Source organism: Phascolarctos cinereus, unplaced genomic scaffold (assembly GCF_003287225.1).
Source record: "Phascolarctos cinereus isolate Bilbo 61053 unplaced genomic scaffold, phaCin_HiC Scaffold_4;HRSCAF=312, whole genome shotgun sequence".
Taxonomy (NCBI): Eukaryota; Metazoa; Chordata; class Mammalia; order Diprotodontia; family Phascolarctidae; genus Phascolarctos; species Phascolarctos cinereus.
Window position 1 is genome coordinate 145,820,030 of NW_027555847.1, and position 22,054 is coordinate 145,842,083.

General features: G+C 41.0%; 1 protein-coding gene across 1 annotated transcript in view; it reads left to right on the plus strand.

Moving 5' to 3' along the window:
- The first annotated feature begins 5,131 nt into the window (after positions 1-5,131).
- The window catches only part of ANKS6 (ankyrin repeat and sterile alpha motif domain containing 6), a 74,938-nt gene continuing 58,015 nt past the window's right edge, over positions 5,132-22,054 (plus strand). The window contains exon 1 of the mRNA XM_020995526.2: positions 5,132-5,547. Coding sequence (XP_020851185.1) covers positions 5,207-5,547 — 341 coding nt within the window. The 5' untranslated portion in view covers positions 5,132-5,206. The remainder of the gene's footprint in view (positions 5,548-22,054) is intronic.

The window sequence follows — 22,054 nt, forward strand, 5'->3', positions numbered from 1 at the left end:
GAAACCTAGATCCCTTCTCTGAATAATGCTTTTAAATGCATAAAATAAAATACATAGGTTTAAAAAGGTATAATCCCTCCCCTCACCCCCCAATTTCCTCATAACAGGATATAGTTTTCTCTAAAAGGCAGCAGAGCTGTCCTGGGATCTAATTGGCCCCTGGCCCCTTTGACAAAGCCCCTTGGTCTATTAAAGGAACTAAAAGTACAACTTACATGGAGTCAGGGTCCATTCAACTTGGTGGATGTTTGAAGACCATGCAAATAAGCATACCCTGCCCTGCTGAACAGATTTATTCCTATATGGAGAGCAGTGGGGACTGAAAGTGGTGGTTGAGGGGAAAATACATTTAAAGAAGCTAAGTACCTTCCTTTAAGCAACTTTCTTGTATGTCCTTATCATGTTAAAGCTAAGTAAACCTCTCTTTGTTAACTTTTCATTCACTTCTATTGGTGCCTCATTTCATCCCAAAATCAAACTTGAACTAAAAGCATGCTGGTGTCAAGCCTAGCCCTAACAAAAAGAAACTAATTATTTTGAAACACAGTTATCAAACAAGTTCACGGACCCCAGGTTAAGAATGCTTGACTTTACTTTTCAGAAATGCAGTTGGCAGCACAGGGTAGAAAATGATCACTATTTAAGTTAGTTCTTATAATTCTTGTAGCACTGTGATTCTTGCCTTTCCCAAAGTGTAGCAATAGACAATGGAGTGAAGAACAAACCTGCCTCTATCCAATACATTGGCTTAGGATTAGGATGGAAAGGAAACAACACACTCATAGAACATCTAACATTTAACAAAAAGAACTTTACCTAACAATAGCATGGAAGGGTTAATCAGCAAGGATACCATTTTGATCCAATTAGATGCAGCTCCCTTGACTCCGAATTTGCCATGGTCACTCAGAAGTTGGTCAGAAGCATGTATCAAGCCTGAGATGCTCCCAACTCCTTATGCACTGGGTTTTTGTACTTACATGACCAGGAAACTATGTCAGTGTCTCAAGCCTTAGTCTTTGGACCAAGTAAGTTGAGGATGGTTTCATTACCTTTAGGGAAAAACTGGTCTAGACTGCATGGGGTAGAAGTTGCTCTTGTCACAGAGTGAGAACCCTGGGCAGAGTATTAGTATTTACACAGGAAAGGAAACATAGAATATGTACAAAGTAAGTCCATCAATATATGAAAGTAAATAAAGATAAATTTATGTATTCTACTCTGTGTTTCAATCCAGGCACTAGTAGATAGATATAAAATCCTCAGGTGATTCCTGGAGAAGATATCTCATTGTTTCTTCACAAACAGATTTCATGAGGCAAGGGAGCTTGATTTTGTAAGGTTACTGGATTTATATGTAAATACTTGGGGTGTGAGGCTTCTTCTAAGGTGTGTTATGAATGAGGTAGGGAGAGGTCAGAAGGTACCCTAGCCTAAGTACTCTGGAATGAGTTGATAGGATGGACAATTAACTCATGATGACTGTGACCTTTAACCCTTCTTAGAGCTTTTCTTTCTAGGACCTGATCACAACTCAAGGAATCTAGAGTAATAAATACTTTTTGGAACAGGGGTTATTAATGTGCATGTGTGTGCATGCGTGTGTGTGTGTGTGTGTGTGTGTGTGTGTGTGTGTGTGTATTGGACTCCTTTGACACTCTAGTGAAGCCTACAGACCCTTTTTTAGAATGTTTTTAAATGCATAAAATAAGTACAGAGGATTATAAAGGAAACCACTCATCAACGTACTTTAAAAAACCCCAAAAAATAAAGCTCACAGACATCCAGGTTAAGAACCCCTGTCTTAGAGGCTAGGTGCTGTGGTAGTAGCAACCATCCTGTATTGATTTTGCTCATTTTAGCATGCCATATCTTAGGATAAATACTGAAAAGCTGAATCATGTCCAAAAGAAGACCAGGGTAGTGAATGAACTTAAAACTGTGTCATATGAGAAAAAAGTTGAGAGAACAAGGGCATGGTCAGCCTGAAGAAGAGAAGACTGGGGTAGAGAAGGTAGAGAAGAATGATAGATGTCTTCACATATTTTAAAGGCTGTTACATAGAAGAGTAAGACTACATATGTAGTTCTAATTTGAAAAGCTAGGACCAGTGGAGAAGATTTACATGGAAGCAGCTTTCAGCTGAATATAAAGAACTTTCTTTAAAAATATTTAAAAATTGATATCTTTTTCATATCACTATTATTATTCCCTTGCATCCTACCCCTATCAGGAAGCCATTCTTTATGACAAGGGATTTTTTAAAAAGAAAAAAAAATAGAAAGAGGGGGGGAAAACAGCAAAACACACACACACACACACACACACACACACACACACACACACACACACACACACACACTACAGTACATGCGAGTATTCCCTACCCATGGACCCCCTCCCTACCTCTGCAAAGGAGTAGGGTTAGAAGGAATAGCTTTTCATATCTTTTCTTTGGGTCCCAGCTGGTTCTTTGTAACTTTGTAACCTTCATTTTTGATGGTTTTCAATTACATGACTGCCGTCATTGTATATGTTTCTTGGCTCTGCTTCTGAAGAACTTTGCAATTATTGGAGTTGTCCAACAATGAAATGCCTTTGCCTTGAGAAATAGTAAATTCTTTGTCACTGACAGTATCCAAGCAGAGGCTAGCTAGATCACCACCTGTTAGGGACATTGTAGAGATAATTCCCACTTTTGAGAGCAAGATGGAGATAGGGGTGGGGAGTCTACGATATCATTTACTTAGAAGGACAGACTACACACATGTAAAAAGATAGGTCACAACAAAAGGTAATTTAATAAGTATCAAATGACTTGTTCAGAGGAAGAAGGGAGCACCATGGATAATCAAGTATAACCTCTCAGAGAAGGTAGGATTGAGGTAGGCCCTAAATAATAAGGAAGAATGGGAGGGCATTTTAAATACAGAGGTATGGAGGTGGAAAAGGGCAAGATCTTTCCTTTTTTTAAATTAATTAATTTATTTTTAGTTTTCAATATTCACTTTCATAAGCTTTTGAGTTGTAAATTTTCTCCCCTTCCCATTTTATAGATGATAACATTGAGGCAGAAAAGTTTAAGTAACTTCCTCAGGGTCAAATGGCTAGTATGATTTCAAGTTCAACATGCTAACCACTGTCCCTCACAGCTGCCTCACAAATCTAACAATAATATGTGACTATTTAAATAAAAAATGTCTTGAGAGTGGGTGTTTCTTTAAAAAAGTTTTTTGGAAATGATGCATAAAGCATCTCTTTTTGTATCAAATAGCCTGCTCCTTCTTAGCCCACCAATTAAGTCCCCTTTTCTGCCTGGAGGCATTCAGTTCTCATCTTTGTAAGGGTGTCTTTTATAGCTTATTGCTACATACCTGTTTAAAAAAATCAAGATGCATTTATTAAGTACCACCTCAAACATTAGATTCTGACTAGGTGCTGGATCTGCTCCACCATTTCACATATGCAATGTGTTTTAACGTGGAAAATTACACTTGCCATTTTCAAACAAAGCCTATTTCTGTGTGCTTCGAAATTCAAAAAGTAATTTAAGAGAAAAAGAAGCTAAAAGACACATTTGTGCATCAGGAAAATGATTGGTGGTTTTGTTGTTCAACAGGCAACAAAGTTGAGTTATTGCTCAACTTGAGACCTGTAGAAGTAGTTGGATCCTGCTTTTTCCTATGTTCCCATTTGTGATAATAGCATATGTCTGTGTGTGTGTGTATACATATATACATACATATACATACATACATATATGTCACTTTAAGGTTTGCAAAGCACTTTACAAATATTATTTCAGTTGACCCTCGAAATAACCTTGGGAAGTAGGTGCTATCTCCATTTTACAGTAAAGAAAACTGAGGCTGAGAGGGGTTAAGTAACTGGCCCCAGGGTCACTCAGCTCCTTAGTATCTGAGGCAGAATTTGAACTCAAATCCAGCACTAACCACTGTACCACCTAACTGCCTCTATTTGTATTTCTGAGTATGTTGTAAGCCACTTTCTTTCTATAAGCAACCTAAATATGAATGTCCTTCACTAAATTTGTGGAGAAAGTTATTCAGTATGACAAATTAACAAATAATATAAACCTGGGCTCCAACACCTCAGATTTCTATGTAGAAATATCTCAACTCTAAGGTTTGCTGGGCATTTTTCTTCACAAAAAGCTCATTAGGTAGACAATGCATGTTATAATAAGGTAGTAATAAGGCTTTTTTACAAATGGAAATTGAGGGTCAGAGACATCAGAGTAACCATACCTGATCATGGGGTATCAGAATAACTTTATTTGCATCTATTTTTATAACTGGCCAACGTGGAATTTTTTTCCTTGACTATGAATATTTGTTATTTTTTCCTTCCTTCCTTCCTTCCTTCCTTCCTTCCTTCCTTCCTTCCTTCCTTCCTCCCTCCCTCCCTCCCTCCCTCCCTCCCTTCTTTCTTTCTTTCTTTCTTTCTTTCTTTCTTCTTTTTTCTTTCTTTCTTTCTTTCTTCTTTCTTTCTTTCTTTCTTCTTTCTTTCTTTCTTTCTTTCTTTCTTTCTCCTTTTTCTTTCCTTCTTTCTTTCCTCCTTCTTTCTTCTTTCTTTCTTTCTTTCTTTCTTTCTTTCTTTCTTTTTTCTTCTTTCTTTCTTTCTTCTTTCTTCCTTCTTTCTTTCTTTCCTTCTTTCTTTCTTTCTTTCTTTCTTTCTTTCTTTCTTTCTTTCTTTCTTTCTTTCTTTCTTTCTTTCTTTCTTTCTTTCTTTCTTTCTTTCTTTCTTTCTTTCTTTCTTTCTTCCTTTCTCTCTTTTCCCCCAGTGGAGAGTATGTGGTAGGAAGCATAAATGCTTGTTAGTTGAAAAAATAATTTTATTTAAAAGGATAACTCTCTCTATACAGCGAAGGGATCGCAGGAAATCTTTTTTTGTGAGTCTAACAACTTCCACTCCTGAAACACGACCAGCCCACTGCAGGTCCGGAGAAGGGGTGAGGAAGGACAGAGGAATGGGCAAATGAGGATCCAAGGCTTGGGGGGGAAAGGGGGAGAGCCTGTAAGCGGGGAGGCCAGGAGGCTGGGCCAGGGCTGGGAGCCTGCTCCAGTAAGGACAAGAGGAGGAGGAGGAGGAAGGGCGAGTCCTGCTTGGTATCCGGGGGGCGGAGTCGGGGCTCCAGGAGCCAGGGGGCGCAGGAGGCGCGGAGGTCCGGGCCCTTCCGAGGCCGATGGTCCCGATGGGCGAGGGCGGGATCCCCCCAGCCTTCCAGCTCCTACTGCGCGCCTGCGATCAAGGCGACACGGAGACTGCGAGACGGCTGCTGGAGCCCGGGGCGGCGGCAACGGAGCCGGCCGAGCGCGGCGTCCCGGACGAGGAGGGGGGCGCTGGGCAGGCGGCGGTGCTGCTGGGGCCGGTGCCCGTGGACTGCACAGACGAAGCCGGCAACACGGCGTTGCAGTTCGCCGCGGCCGGCGGCTACGAGCCGCTTGTGAGGTTCCTGCTGCGGAAGGGGGCCTCGGTCAACAGCCGCAACCACTACGGCTGGAGCCCACTCATGCAGGCGGCGAGGTGAGCCCAGCCAGGGGCCGGGCCAGGGCGCTCAACGTCCGTGCCTGGGACCCCGGCGCCCAGGCGCCCGAGCGCAGCAGCGCAGCCCGGTCCGCATGTTTTGCCTTTCCATCCGCTGCTCCGTGGAGGATGAGAGGGGCCAACTGGTTCTGTGCTCCATCTAAGGGGACCTGCGTTGTGTGCAGGGTGTCTGCAGTGCTCACCCGTGTATGTGTGTGTGTGTGTGTGTGTGTGTGATGTCTGGGTGTCTGTGAGTCTATGTGTGTATGTCTGCATGTCTTTGGGTCTGTGTGTGGGTCTGTGTATCTGTGTTTCTGTCGGTCTGCTTATCTGTGTGTGTCTGTGTATTCATTTGTGTCTGTCCGTCTGTGGGTCTGTCTGTGTCTGTGTCTGTGTATCTGTCTGGGGATTCCACAATAGCAAAGTTGGTTTCAGAAGTGGTCAAAGGTCATAGTTGTCACGGGCACCACCTGTCCACTGCCCAGGTGGGGAATTTTGTTGGAAAGCATTTCACTTCTTTCATATCTGTCATATCACTTTGCTTGTGTGATGTTCAGTGGTGTATTTATTCACACAGAAAATTTAGACCCTGAAAGAAACGTGCCCAGTAGGTTCATAGGTACATACATAGATTCAATGCTGGAAAAGCAACTTAAAGGGGACCGAGTCCAATGCTCTATTTTTACAGATGAGGAAGTTGAGGCACAAAGATGTAGTAACATGCCAGTGGGATGTAAGGTCATGTAGGGCAAAGGCTGTTTTATTTTTGACAATGTATCCCTAGTCCCTGAAAGGAGAGGACCTGGGTTCAAGTACTACCTCTGATGCTGATTTCCTCTGATTTCCTGTGTGCCTTTCGACAAGTCACTTACCCTACCTTGAGCCTCAGTTTTCTCTGTACTAGATGGTTTCTAGTCCCTTCCAGCTTTAGAGATAGGCAACTATGATACATTGTAGGCTCTTAAATGCTAGTCGGATTGAATTGCCCAAGATTACCCAGACAGTAAGTAGCATGCGTGAACTTTTAACCCAGGTATTTTGACTCCCATCCCGGGTACTTTCCATTCTACAGCATTTCATCTGAAGAAACTGAATCCTAGAGACTTTGACTTGTTCAAGGTTATGCCTAATTGACATAAACAGCAGAATTCAGAATGACTCCCTGACCTCTAACTTCAAATCCAGTACTCTACATGCCATTATATGGGGACTATTAGGACAAGATAATTAGTAGTGAGGTACAATGAAAGGAGTGCCAATTTGGGGTCAGAGGATTGGGATTTGAGTCCAGACTCTGCTCCCTTGGTAACCTGTTTGACCTTGAATGAATCACTTCATTTCTGCAGATCTCAGTTGCCTCATCTGTAAAATAAAGAGATTGGACTAGATGATCAACACCTAAGGTCTTTTCCATCTCTTTGATCCTTGGATCTTCTGCTAAAGACTTCTCTGATATGTCATGTGAGAATAGAGGGAACCCTGGTGGATTCTTAAAGGCTAGGTCTCAGAGCAGAGTTCAGTGACTGGTAGGGCCTACCAACCTGGAAAGGCTTCCAGGAGGGGTCAGGTGACAGACTCATATGCCTGTTATCTGAGGGGCAACCTAGCTCAATTTGGAGAGGGTCATCACCAGGTTTTCTACAGTGTAAAGGATTTTTTTGGCCATTGCAACTCTGTTTACCAGGTCTTACTTTGGTAGAAGGAGTATCTATATAGCCACCAAAACCATGGATTGTTGACATATTGAGGTAAGGACAAGATTAATATGAATGATAGCCATTTGGAGTTAGGAGGGACCAGAGAGGTAATCTGAACTTATTTCCTATATAAGGCAACTCAGAACCAGAGACCTAGGAAATATACTCTCTAAGATAGTCTCTACTCCTCCCTTTTAAGTATTCACAACTTTAGTTGCCAATTAACTTTTAATAACAGATTCTCCGACAGGGATGCCCTTGCTTGCAATAGTTTTCCTTGGCATCTGAGTGGCAGCATCCATAGCGACTGAGATTGGTGGATCTCTTGAACTTGGGAGTTTTGCACTTAATAGCGAACTAAGCTGGGTGTCCATATTAAGCTCAGGAATGGGGGCTACCAGGCTTCCCTAAGGAGGAACAAATCTGCCCATGTCAGAAACTGAACAGGTCAGAGTTCCTGTGTCATGAGATCCGGCCTGTGCATAGCCCTTTTGCTTCCAGCCCCAGAGAAATAGGGAGATTCAGCCTTTTTTTTAAAAAAAAAAGTCTACTTGGAAACTGTCATACAGCTTATGATCAGCAGAACTGGGAATTAGAGCTGAGGTCCTCCAATGTTCTTTACTCTATAGTAGGCTACCTATCTTAGATAGACCAGAAAGAGAATGCTGAAGTTTGAAAAATGGACTAAAAATCAGTGCATCTTAAGCTGTGGGTCGTGAAAAAAATTTGGCAACACTAAAAGGTTTCTGAATGGGCAAGGCCCAAAATTTAATTAATTAATTAATTAATTTAATTAAACACTTAAATGTGTTTCTAGCAGCACTTGCCTGTGTTGCATCATGCAACTTCATTGCAGCCTTGGTTCTGAACACAAAGCATGCCCACTTTGCAATGCACATGCCCTCAGGCCACAGAACACCAGTGAACTGCTGCAGAGAAAAGGGGTCCTGAATGGAAAAAATTTAAGAAGCCCTAGACTAAATGGTACTATTTCTGATGGAATCTCCTATCCCCCTTGTCTTATGTCTCACATTGAAGCAGTGTTTGGGCTATCAAATGCAGCAGCCAGACTTCTGGTTTCAGTAGTAGCTTGGGAAGAAATACCATTATGTTCTTCATCTATTGATGGACAGCTAGGTAATGTAGTGAATAGAGAGCTAGACTTGTAGTCATGAAGACTTGTGTTCAAATCTTACCTCAGACATGTGGGACCCTAGACAAATCATTTAATGTCTCTGTGCCTCAGTTTCCTCATGTAAGATGGAAGGGTTGGGCTCAATGACTTGTAAATTTCCTTCTAGATCTAATTTGTGATCCTATGATCTTTAGGTGTGTGGCATATCAGAGTTATTTAATTTAACTGGAATTTGTTCTCTGTCTCCCTATACCAATGGGAGCCTATTGTGTACAAAATGTTTGAGCTTTTTAAATGTGGTGTTTCTATCTGCTTGGACTATTCTGGCTACAAAAATCTGTCTTGTATAGTTGGGCACATTTTTAGGTGCTTCTTAGACTCCTGGTTATACCAGAGACTTTTGCATGAGGAGAACCAATTAATTTCTCTTAACCTTAGTAGAAACGGTAACAGAGGTATACCAATCTGTACATCATTAATTGTACTAGACAAAGAATTAAAATTCATTTATTCATCAAACATTTTTTTCCTGCATCTACTGTGTGCAAGGCAACATGTTAAGTGTTGTCCTCACAGAGCTTACAATCAAATAGGGGTAATGAGACACATATGTGGATAAATATGAGATAAATTAGAATTTATAAGTGTATAAGTTTAAGGAGAGTACCAAGTGCTTTGAAATCAGATGATAAAGAGATCTTTCCAGTTGGGGGAATCAGGGAAAATTTCACAGATCAGATGGTTTTTGAGCTGGGTCTTAAAGGATGGGTAGGTTGTGTGACAGGAAAGGGAGAGTTTCAGGCGTCAAGAACTGCATGAACAAAGATTTGGAGGTGGGAAGATATAGGGGTGGTGCCAAACTTCTTTGATACTTCAAACCCTGTTCTAATCCAGGCTCAGCCCTTTCTTTAACAGGCACAGTTCATAACTTATGTATTAGCTTCTTCCTAGCTAGCTCCCCCATTCTGCCTGACTCTGCTCTTAGCAGGGGAAAGGGTCTTTGAATAAGCCATCTAATAATGTCCTTGTTTTTATGTGCACGGAAAAAACAATGGAGCTATTAAAATATGCAACTGGCTAAGAATCCCAAACTCTTGTTTTATAGGAATGTTAGAGGTCAAATGCTGGGGCAGATCGTAAATCTATTCAGAGAAGTGGGGATTCTACCTGAAGTATACAGCAACAGTCAGGGATAATATCCTTATAAGGATCTACTTATGCAAGGGTCTATGCCAGTGGTGAAGGATCTGCAATTTCATTAATGTAAAATTCTTTATCAACGTAGATCACAGCACATCTGTAACGTAGTTGAAGGTCTTAGTGTAGGCACATAGTAAGGCAGCTAAAAATTTTGTAAGGGAGGTGACAATGCAGAATATTATAGGAAATATTTAGAGAGGAAGAGCAATTGAGTGAATAAAGAGCTGGCCTTCAGGAAGCCCTGAGTTCAAATCCCTCTGGGTAAAAGAAGTCACTTAACCTCTCAGTGATCTAGGCTAGGCTAATATGCCAAGTCTTTAACACTGCCCCACTGCTTGATCAGATTAAAGCTAAATCAATAAGACCCCTGGAGGGATTCTAATGCATGGATTAGCCACCTCTATTTCTATTTGACTTTGACACTACTGTTCCAGGCAACTCTGAAAGACTAGAGGTGCCAACCTGTATTGGTAGAAGGAATATCTTTTATCTTTACCTAGAGGTTTCCTATTCAAGTGAATTCATATGTCTGGTTAGTATCCTCCAAAAAGGAGGCATGAGAAAGATTATTGAAAGCCATTGGGTATGGAGACTGAAAAAGATTGGGAACCTCTGGTCTAGAGCAAGCATCTGTTATCCAACAAGAAGAACCATTCACTGGTCCATGGAAGCCAGGCCACTTCCTCCAGTTAGTGCCTTTTCATAAGCAAAGGCCAAAGGATTAGTCTCTTTTCCTATTCAAAAACCAAAGTGTTTGTCTGGTAACTAAAGGTAACCTATTAAAGTTGTCTTGCTTTTTTTTCAGACATTTGTTCTTTCCTTAGTGGATACAGCCACTGCTGTGGTTTCTGTGGTCAAGAATGTAGGCATACATGGCCACATGAAGGCTGGGGTAAATAAGCTTACTCAGCTGTCAGTGTTAGAGCAATTAGCACAGGAAGTAAGCATGCTGGTGCAAAGTGAAATGCCAGCCAATAAATAGCCTGGGGTTAGCTGCTTGCAAATACAGCCCAGGGGCAGTGATTTTTAGTAATTACATAAAAGTTGACAGCAGAATCTTACTGCCACTGGATGTTGTTAGGGAAACCCCATGATTTTACTGAGACGCAATGATTTGAAGCATCATTGGGCTGCTTTTCAGGAATAAGCTATTGGGGCCAAGTCTAAGAAGAACTAAGTTGGACTTTTGCAGTCACAATGATGCTTGGGTCTTCTCTCTCTTTATTGCCTTTTGTGTGCATTGCATAGCAGTTGTCTGTGGATTCTGTTCCTTGGATCTGAACCACCAGGAATAAATAATGTCTATGTGTATCCTAGAAAAGTGAGGGTCTCTAGGGAGCTCCCACTAGTATTGACTATCTGTGTATTGTGGAAATAGACCAAGACCTAAATCAGTCAGGATCACTATGGGAATTCTCCATGGTAATAGCAGACCTTCAGCCTGGTTGGTTTGTATCTTCTTGAGAATGTTCTTGAAATATTTCTTTCTTTCACAGGTAGAATATAACTTTGGGAATATGTAGTAGCCAGCCTCAGTTGTCACTTCTGTGTACGTGTCCCCACACATACTTGGCCCTGATTTTTTTTAACCTGTCCTGTCATTCCACAGTTCTGTTTACAGTCTATCTGGCCTTGTATATCTCACTGTCATTTTAAGCTGAACTCACCCCTTTCTCTGCCCACCTGTTATCCCAACCCCCCAATGTCCCCACCTCCCAAAAAACAACACTAGCTTTCCAATTACTGGGTTTCTGTTGATGGCACCACCTGTCTGGATGCTGACTTGAAGAAGCCAGAGAGGATGTGGTCAGCCCTCACTGACTCATTGAAGAAAGTGTTGTGTGCTGCAAAGGTTTTTCTTCTTATTTTTTAAATGACAAACTTAAACTCTTTTATCTGAATATTCCTCGCCCACTCTTGGCTCTTTGTATCCTCTCTATGTGTGATATGATTCCTGATTTTCCATCCTCTTGACTATCTGATCATTTTATAGATTGGACATTTCTACTCTTTCTGTTCTAGCTGACCTTCTGGCTTCAAAGGATTTAGAGTATAGTGGGCAGCTGGAGACATAGTGGATATAGTGCTGGGCCTGAAGTCAGGAAGACTCATCTTCATGAGTTCAAATCCAGCCTCAGACCCTTACTAGCTATGTGACTCTAGGCAAGTCATTTCACCCTGTTTGCCTCAGTTTCCTCATCTGTAGAATGAGCTGGAGAAGGAAATGGCAAACCAAAGACTGCGTGGAAAGAGGTTAGAGTCAAGATTATTTTCCTATGAGGTTAGAGTCAAGGTTACTTGAGTTTAAATCTGCCATTTACTTCCTTGTGTGACCTTGAACAAATGACTTAAACCCTTCTGGGCTTCAGTTTCCTTATCTACAACCATGAGATCAAGGAGTATCTTTTGCCTCTTTTTGTATCCTCAGTTCTTAGCATAATGCCTGGCACATAGTAGGCACTTAATAAATGCTTATTGATTAATTGAAATGAAGTGGTTGGATTGGATGTCCTCCAAAGTACCTTGTAGATACTGGAATGGTTTGCCATTTCCTTCTTCAGCTCATTATACAGATGAGGAAACTGAGACAAACAGGGTTAAGGGGCTTGCTCAGGGTCACACAGCTAGTAAATGTCTGAGAGGCCAAATTTGAACTCAGGAAGATGAGTCTTCCTGACTCTAGACCCAGCACTCTATCCCCTGTGCTGCATAGCTGCCCTTTCCCTACTATATATACACTATGCTGCCTTCTTGCAGTACTGATTCTATCTTGAGCTGACCTTTATTTTATCACCACTCTCAGTTCTAGAATTCCAGTTCAGGCTTTGTCAACAGCTTTCTGCTGGGAATATGCACAGGCCCTCCCCAAGCTGCAAGCACTTGCTACTTACCCATTCCTCAAGTGTCATTACTCCCAATTTAAAAATGAGGAAACTGAGGGTTAGAAAAGTTAAATGACTTGCTTGTACAGGCTTTAACGTCAGGTAAGTATCAGAGTAGAGATCAGCATTTATGTCTTCTTACTACAAGACCTTTCTTCCTATAAAGGCTATGGAAGATATAAGGAAGAAAAATGTTAGTACCTACTGCAAAAAAGTTTACAATCTATGATAGAGACTGGATCTATTATTTTATTGATATATGAAACTCCCTCTATGTAGGTCAATGTTTATGCAACATAAAGTCATAAAACATTACTACTCTCAAGAGTAAATAACTTAACCAGGATGACACAACCTATAAGTTAGGGTGGTCTTAAACCCAGGTCTTCTTGGATAATAAGACAATTCTTTGTCCAATACACCTTGATGCATTCTAGCTGGCAACTAGCTAGACAAAGTATCATGACAAATTAGCATAATACATTTATAGAAGAAGAGAATTTCAGAATTAATAATTCATTTTATTTCTCATGATAGTTAGACAACCTCTTCTCATTGTTATGATATTTAAAGCACTCTTCACAGAGTAGGAATTGAATAAAGTCAACGAATTAATCCAATCATGTGTTGATAAGAATGCCAACTACAATATACTCCCAAAGTGGTCATCCAGTATTTCTTCTAAGACTTCCAATGGAAATGGAAAATCTAATCCCAAACTGATGCAGCCTATTCTACTAACAAGTGGCCAACTATTAGGGCATTTTCCTTACATTGAACCCCATCCGGCTTTCTATAACTTCCACCAATTGTATTTTGTCAGAGAGCTGAAGTAGAGTGAGCATCAATTCATTATTTCAAGGGGATGAAATTTAAAAGACACTGACAGAATTTCCCAGGGCATATTCCTTCCTGGCTAATCACTGAAGCAGTGGTAAACATTCTAGTTCTGTTTCTCCCTTTAAAATCATAGAAACTCTAGTGTATTTCAGAGTCCTCTTCCTTTACCACTTAATGGTATGTATGGTCTTACCTGTCCCCCTTCCCTAGAACTTCCTTAGCGTTAAAAAAAAAGTGGAGATCTTATACTCTACCCTAGTAGACTTCCAATTCCTTAGGCAGAACTTCAGAACTTTAGGGAGAATTTAGGACTCCCAGTCCATTCACTCCCAATCTCTTGCCTCATACAAATAAAAAATAACTTAAAAAAAGTTAGTTTCAGAATTCTTCCTAGTTCTTGCCTCCAGGGACTAAGAGAAGTCTAATCTCACTTCATCAAGACAGCCTTTCAATACTTGATGACAGCAATCATGTCATCCTGTCATCCTTTTTTTTTTTTCCTTTTCTCCAGGCTAAATATCCCATTGCCTTAATCCATCATTTTGTAGTTTGAATTCAAGGAGCTTCACCATCATGGCCTCCATCTTCTTAACTCTTATTAGTTTAGTAATGTTCTTCCCTAAATGTGGTACCCAGAACACAATGCCCTATGGATGGTCTAACTATAGATGAGTACAACAGAAACATCATATCATCCCCTCCTTTATATTGGCCAGTATATTTCTTTTCATTCCGCCTAAGATTACATTTCCTTTTTTGTCCCCCATATGACAGCACTTATAACCTGATAAATACCTCTGAATTCCCAAGTATGGGACATTACCATTCTTCAATAATGATAATAATAATAATAGCGTTTATATAGTGCTTACTACAATGCCAGGCCTGTGCTAAGCGCTTTGTAATTATTATCTCATTTGATCCTTACAACAACCCTGGGAAGTAGGTGCTATGATTTATCTTCATTTTACAGATTGGGAAACTGAGGCAAACAGAGGTTAAGTGACTTGATCAGGGTCACATAGCTAGTAAGTATCTGAGGCTGGATTTGAATCTAAGGTTTCCTGACTCCAGGCCCATTGCTCTGTCCACTGTATCTACTGGCCCCAGGCTAAATACCTCGGAGCATTTTTGATTCTGTCCTTCATTCTTTCTATCTTTTTAAAAAAATTCCTTCAAGGCACCATTTGAATCTTCCCTCCCTCTACCATTTTATTTTATTATTATTATTATTTTTGGTGAGGCAATCAGGGTTAAGTGACTTGCCCAGGGTCACACAGCTAATAAGTGTCAAGTGTCTGAGACTGGATTTAAACTTATGTCCTCTTGACTCCAAGGCCAGAGCTCTATCCACTGTGCCACCCAGCTGCCCCTTTCTGCTACCATTTTAATCAAGGCCCTAATACCTGGCTGATCTCACTGAGTCCAGTTTTTTCTCTCCAAACCATTCTGCACGTTACCAGGTTAATCTTCCCTGTAACCTGACTTTCATCATTGCTCAATGCATAAAGATCAAACCTCTCTGACTTTCAAGGCTTCTTACGATATGGCCTTACCTCAATCTATTCAACATTATTTCCCACCACTGCCTCAAATGTAACTTCTCCCCTGGGCAGTAAGGGCTACTTTAATGTTTCCTAAGCATGTCTCATTTTTTCCTATGCCTTTATTCATGTTGGCTGTCTTTCACTGGCCTGCCCCCCATACTGGCTTAGAAGGGTCTTTCTTCTCTCATTCATTTATTTAAATCTTATTCTTTGAGGCTTCACAACTCTGTCCCACACTGATCTCTCTTAGTTGAACTCTCTAGCACTTGGTACCATATTGGTTAGCATTTTTTCCCTGTAATTGTTTCATCGGTCTGACCTAACCTGATTTAATTACCTGTGGAAAACAGGGCAGAAATGTTCATCTTCAGTATGGTCCAAAATAATCCACGTGTTGTCATGTTGGTCTGGAGTGGCAAATGATGAGAAGAAGCTTGTGATCACCCAGTGCAAAGAAAATTAATGGGCAGATTTTTCTGGTCTGCTTATATTGCTGATGAAGAGCTTAGCAGAAGGGTACCCATTTACTGGAGGCAGTTTTTCACATGAAGAGTCATGAGTAGATCACATAGCAAGGATGACAGACAATAGATGGACTGTTCAATTGTACATTGACCCAACTTGGTAGGGTGAGCTACCAGGCTTGGTTGTTTGGAAATGATGAGCACAGAACTTCTCTAGTCTATTTAAGTAGCTAGCTGGCAGAGTGGATAGAGCACTGGACCTGGAGCCAGGAAGACCTGAGTTCAAATCTAGCCTTACCCTTAATAGATATGTGACCCTGGGCAAGTCATTTAACCCCTCTCATCTGAAGTTTCCTCATCTGTAAAATGGGGTTTCTGTAAAATGGGGTTAATAATAGCACCTACCTCCCAGGGTTGTTGTGAGGATGAAATGAGATATTTGTAAAGCACTTTGCAAACCTTAAAGCACTATGTAGATGCTAGCAGCAATTATTATTAAAAATTAACCTTAAATACATTAAAAAGGAAAAAAAGTAACAAAATTATAATGTGACATACTCTCTGGGCTCATTCCTTCAACTCACGCTGGCAGATTGGGTCTCTATGATGTTCAGGATTCTAGGAGATAATCCTGAGGGTTGCTATCCTAATGATATCTTGTGATTCCCCCCATTGCCATGCTGCTTCTTAAAAATCAGCCAGGAGACCAAGTATTCTTTGGACAAAGACATTTACACAAATGCCTAGCAAGAACAGTAGTTAAAAGCATTTCCCTCATAATCAGGGGTGCACCCTCCCACCACTACACACAGAGTCCATTGGGTGGGTAGGAGGGAGTGGGCACAAACTTAAAAGTACAATGTTAATGAGGTAGGGAAGGAACACACATGGCTAATGCAACTCAAAACTCAAGCTCCCTAGGGTCTTCATGTCATCACTTTCTCTGGACTGGTGTGGTATTAGTTGACTGACAAATTGCTCAGCTGGCTCTCCTCCTCAGAAGGGCTTTTTCATATGCCACTGAGCCTTTCTAGCCTAGGCCCCTTCCTAAGTGTGGAATGTTTATCTCTCACTATGTGCCCGGCACTGTGCTAAGCACTTTACAATTATCTCATTTGGACCTCACAATTATCCTAGGAGGAAGGTACTGTCATCATCTCCATTTTACAGATGAGAAAACTGAGGCTGACTGACTTGCTACTAAGTCACACAGCTACTAAGTGTCTGAGGCTATATTTGAACTCTGGTCTTCCTGACTTCAGGTCCAGTGCTCTATCCATTTTGCCACTCAGTTGCCTCTGTAATCTGCCTTACAATTGTCAGCCATTTTCAGTTTGTTGTGTGCTACATTTCTTGGGCCCAATTGGGTTTTTCTTGACAAAGATACTGGAGTGCTTTCTCCAGCTTATTTTAAAGATGAGGAAACTGAGGCAAGCAGGGTTAAGCGCTTTGCCCAGGGTCACACAACTAGTAAGTGTCTGAGGCTGGATTTGAACTCAGGATGAAGAGTCTTCCAGACTCCAGACCTGGTACTCTATCAATACACTGTGCCACCTAGCTGCCCTAAAACTTCTACCTTTGCTAAAGTCTGATTTAGGAATTGGGGGTGGGCAGCACCTTATTATAACAATTTACTAAAGGCTTATGTGAGAGCTAAGCAAGACAGTAGAAAAACCTGGTGCTCTAGAGTCAGAGGTTCTGGGTTCTGCTGCTGATACCTTCTGACCTTGGGCTAATTATTTAACCTCTTTGGCCCTCAGTTTCCTCATCTGTTAAAAAAAGGAAGGCTTCTCTAGATGGCTTCTGAGGTCCTTGCCAGCCTCTAGAGCCTTGATTTCCTGATCCAATATTTAGACTAAGAGAAATTGAAAGGGGTTAATGCAACTAACTGGAATCTTGGGGCAAAGTTAGATGTTGAGGTTGGTTTGCTTTAGAGGGGACCTAGGGTAGACATCAGAAGGGAGTGCAGGTTAAAGGCTGAATGCCCTGTGCAAAGTCTTTAACTCCCTCACCCCCTGGTTTTTACCTGAGCCTCCTACCCGTGGCTGGTGGCCCCACCTGGAGAGGAGGGAGAGGAGGCGACCCATATTTAGGCATGCGAAGAGTTCCAGCGACAGCTTCATGAACACTACAGAAAAGGAGCAGAACACACTGCCCTAAACCCTCTTTCCTTTGCTTTCCTTTTCTTTGCAGTAATTGATTAGACCACTTATTTCCAAGTGATTTGGGTAAATGATTTCCTAACTGAATGTCTTCATTCTTGTTTGTCTGCTGATGTAAGTAAGGCTCCTTAGCTCACGCCATGCTTCACTTGTTAAGAGGTATGTCCATTCTGTGTCTTTGTAACCTCCTAGGGGAGTTGTCTAATCTAATGTCACAAGGGTGTTATTTTACTAAGGCTTTGTAAAGGTGGGCTGGGGGCAGAAACCTGTTTCCAGAATGAAGAGCAGAGTTTTGTGCTTCTTTAACCACTAGTGGACGAGAATCACCCAGAATGGGGTGAGCACTGATGGGTTGCAGCTGACTGGCTGGAGAAAATATCCTCGTTTTTGAGATCACAGATCCATTTGAGTATTTGAGTGCCAATATATTAACAAAGGTGATAGAGTCAAAAGGCTGATTTTATTCAGTTTAGGAAAACAGATCTAGAGCTGGAAGGAACTTCAGAGCCCGTCTAGTCCAATCTACTCATTTTACAGCTGGGGAAACTGAGGTCCAAGGAATGTAAATGATTTACCCAAGGTCTTAAAGGTAGTTAGCCTTCTCTTGTTACTTACAAAAATTTAAAACTCTAATTACATTCCTTTTTTTTAATTGCAATTCAGTTGATTCAAGAAATATGTATTAAGACAAGTTAAAAATGCTACCAAATGGAGACTTTTACCCCCTAGATGCGTACTTAAAACAGTCATTCTTTGGACCAAAAATTACCCATCTGTTGCAAGTGTGTCTAGGTGATATAGGGAATCTCTCTCCTTCCGTCCCTTTCCAGATAGATAGATAGATAGGTAGATAGATAGATAGATAGATAGATAGATAGATAGATAGATAGATAGATAGATACATACATAGTTATAGGTATCTATATATCTATGTCTATATATAAACCTCTCTCTCTCTCTCTCTCAAGGGAGGAAGAGAAAGGGAGTATATAACAACAAATTGATTACATTTGTAATTCTCTGTATTTTTTATACATTTACTCTCCCTCCTGGCTTGGTATCCCATATCTTAGTGCTGGCCCTTCGGTTCTCTCTGCCATCCATCCCCAACCTGGCTTTGGGGTACTCCTGTTTCTCCAGCTCTGCTGCCTTAACCCAAGGGTTTTTGACCTTTTCTGTGTCATGGACTCCTTTGACAAGTCTGCTGAAGCCTAAGGTCCCCTTCTCAGAATTGTGTTTTTAAATGCATAAAAACATCACATAGTGTTTTTTTTGGGGGGTAATATAATAATATATTTGTAATAAAATAATGTAATCATTTATGTTGAAATAAACTTGTCAAAAACAAGTTCTAGGAACCCAGGTTAAGCACTCCTGCCTTAGGCTAAGGTAAAAACACTTTCTTTAATCCAAGTGTGAAATATAATAGGGTTAACAACAAGATTTTATTTAATAGATAATTAAGGAGAGGAAAAGTAACAAAGCAAAGTAAAGGACAAAGCTTGCTGGGTCCCATTCTGATAAGCATAGGGTTAATCTTGTCATTTAACCCTCTCTGACCCAATAAGAAAACAAAGCCCTCCTCAGAAGGAGTGCATTGTCCCAGGTAGGCTCAAGCAAAACCAGTTCAAGATCCTCCTTTCTGGGCATGAGGACTGAGCACAAGTTAATAATTACATGCACAACTCCAGAAACATTTCTGGCATTTCAGCAACAGAACCAGGAATGAGGCATTAGGCAGACCAGTCCCTGAGGGGACTTTGGGGGAGGCCTTGTTCAAGTCATCTAATCTTTTATTTCTCCCCTATAAAATGAGATGCCTTCTGGTTAAAAGTCTGCAACTGTGATTTTGGCTTTACATAGAACAATTTTTTCAGGATAAAAATCACATGTTTAGTGCCCGGTTTGCAGAGTTCTTTCTTTACACTGATGGTGAGGCTGGTAGTCAAGTACTTATTATCCCCATTTAATAGATGAGGAAACTGAGGTTCAGAAGTGATCAGAACTGGATCACACAAGTCATAAGTGTCATGAAATCCACTCTTGGGAGCAGTGGGTTTTTTTTGACTGTTCCACATCGACTTCTCCAAGAAAGTCCTCAACAGCCTCAGTTCTCAACTAATTTAATTGCACCAGATGTTTAGCTGGCAGGTGGTGTAAACACTTAGGCTTGGGGATGAAAATTGACAAGTAGAAAAACGTCTTGCAATGCAAAGGAGCCTTGCAATTAGGCTCAATAGCTTAGGGAAGATGCCTGGTAGAGGTACAAAGCAAATTCTCAACCAGAGGATAAACTATATTATAAATTTAGAGCTGGAAGGACCCTTGCAGATCATCTAGTTTCCTTTCTCCCCCCATTTTATAGTGAAGTAACTGAATCCCAGAGAAGTGCACTGGCTTGTTCAGACATCACAAAGGAACTGCTAGCAACTTGGTGCAGTGGTAAGACAAGTTTTAGAGCCAAGGGGTTTCGATTTGAATCCCAGTTTCACCTTTTACTACCTCTGCAACCCTTGGGCAAGTTGCTGCCCCTCCCTGGACCTCAGTTTTCTCATCTTGGATGACCTCTAAGGTCATCTAAATGACCAACTCTAAATGTATGATCCCAAGGATTTTTTGTTTGCTTGTTTGATTTTTACTAGGCAATGGGGTTAAGTGACTTGCCCAAGGTCACACAGCTAGTAAGTGTCAGGTGTCTGAGTCTAGATTTGAACTCAGGGCTCCAGGGCTGTGGCTCTATCCACTGCACCACCTAGCTGCCCTGATCCCAAGGATTAAATACAGGATTTGAACCCGGGTCCTAGGACTTCAAATCCAGTGTTCTTTCCTCTGTATGTCTAAGAGGTGGGATAAATTTGTCCATCAAAAATCAGGTGGGCTGATCCAGATTTAAGAGCTGTGATAAATGAATTAGATGAGGACAGAAGCAAAAGTGAGAATAACAAACAGTACCAGATCAGTCTGGGATAGGACATGAGCAAAAATGATCAGAAGATAGGCTGAGTTGTTGAGCAACAGGAGTCTGGCCTCCTAGGCTGGAGAGACAGAGATGACTACACCTTCCCTTTCTGCCTAATGGGGTTCTGTTGGGCTAGTGCAGGTGACACGGACCCCCGCATTTTCTAATCACAGAAAACTGTGTTTATAGTTATATCCTTATGAAGTACTTCCAGTTTAATAAACCGTTACACAAGCTTTGCAATTCTTGAGCCATTTGATCATGAGGTGATATGGCCCCTTATCAACTCTAGAATCAGATATAAACTTTTCAGTTTGACTCTTAAACCCCTTTACTACCTGGCTCCAGACTATCTTTCAAGCTTTATTACACATTACTCACCTTGATAAACTCATGGATTCGCCAAGTGAAACATCTTTACTGTTCCTAATACATGACACTCCCTCTCTTCTCTCTGATCCTTCAAGGTGTCACCCACCTTAAAATGCCCTCCTACCCTACTTCCCCCTCTTAGAGCCTTAGCTCCCTTCTAGTTCCAGCTGAAGGGACTAAAGCCTTTTCTGATATCTCCAGTTGCTACAGCTACCCTCTCCCTTTACCTTCTATCCTTTTTAATCTGTATATGCACCTCCTCCTCCCCGTCTCTGGGCATAAGAAGCATAAAGGGGGAAAGATGGTATTCACACCAAGGCAGCATCATCCCAATCTCTGAGGACTCAGCAGATCTATTCATTGTGATTACTATTATTTAAATAGAATGCAGTCTGGCACGCTCAGAACTTATTCTCTTAGATCCAGGCTTTGTTTCTTAGTGTTTATGTTTCCATAGATACAATGGAAACCAGCTCTTTGAGGGCAAAGATGGTCTCATTTTTGCCTTTCTAATCTCAGCACTTGGCACATGGTAGATGCTTAATAAATGCTAATTGACAGACTGATTACTTGAAATGTTTTCTCCTCAGCATCTGCATGTTCTCATTTGGATGAAAATATCTGAACTAAGCCATAGTACCAGAGAATGGTATCGATCATCTAGTCCATAGTCATGGATGAAATGATATAATATATCTAAAACACTTTGTAAACCTTTAGGCATTTTATAACTGTTAGCTATTATTCTTATTATAAATTATGAATTATTTTATTGTTGCTATTTAACCATGGAGGAAGTCAAGATATAGTGGGGTAAATAATAGAAGTAGGTAAATAACACTGAGACAAATTAACATATAATAAATGGTCAGGAGTGATATAAACAAAGTATTAGAGAAGCAGAAAGAAATTTTTGACTGGCAAAGAATCAGGAATGCTTCGTGTAGGAGGTGGCATAGCGTAGCTGGGCCTTGAAAGGATGGAAAAGATTTCAAGAGCCAGAGATTATGAGGCAGTTTTATGGGAAAAGTATATGAGGTGGAAAAGACCACAATTAGTTTGGGGAATAGGAAGAAGTTTGGCTTGGAGGGAACACACCCTTTTGTGAATGGGGGCAATGTGAGATAAGCCTGGGCAGGAAAATTGGTGTCTAATTGTTTAAAAGAACATTGACTACCAAGGTAAGGAGCTTGGACTCTTACTTGGTATGCAATACAGAGCCAACAAAGTAGCCATCTGAGTGGCCATG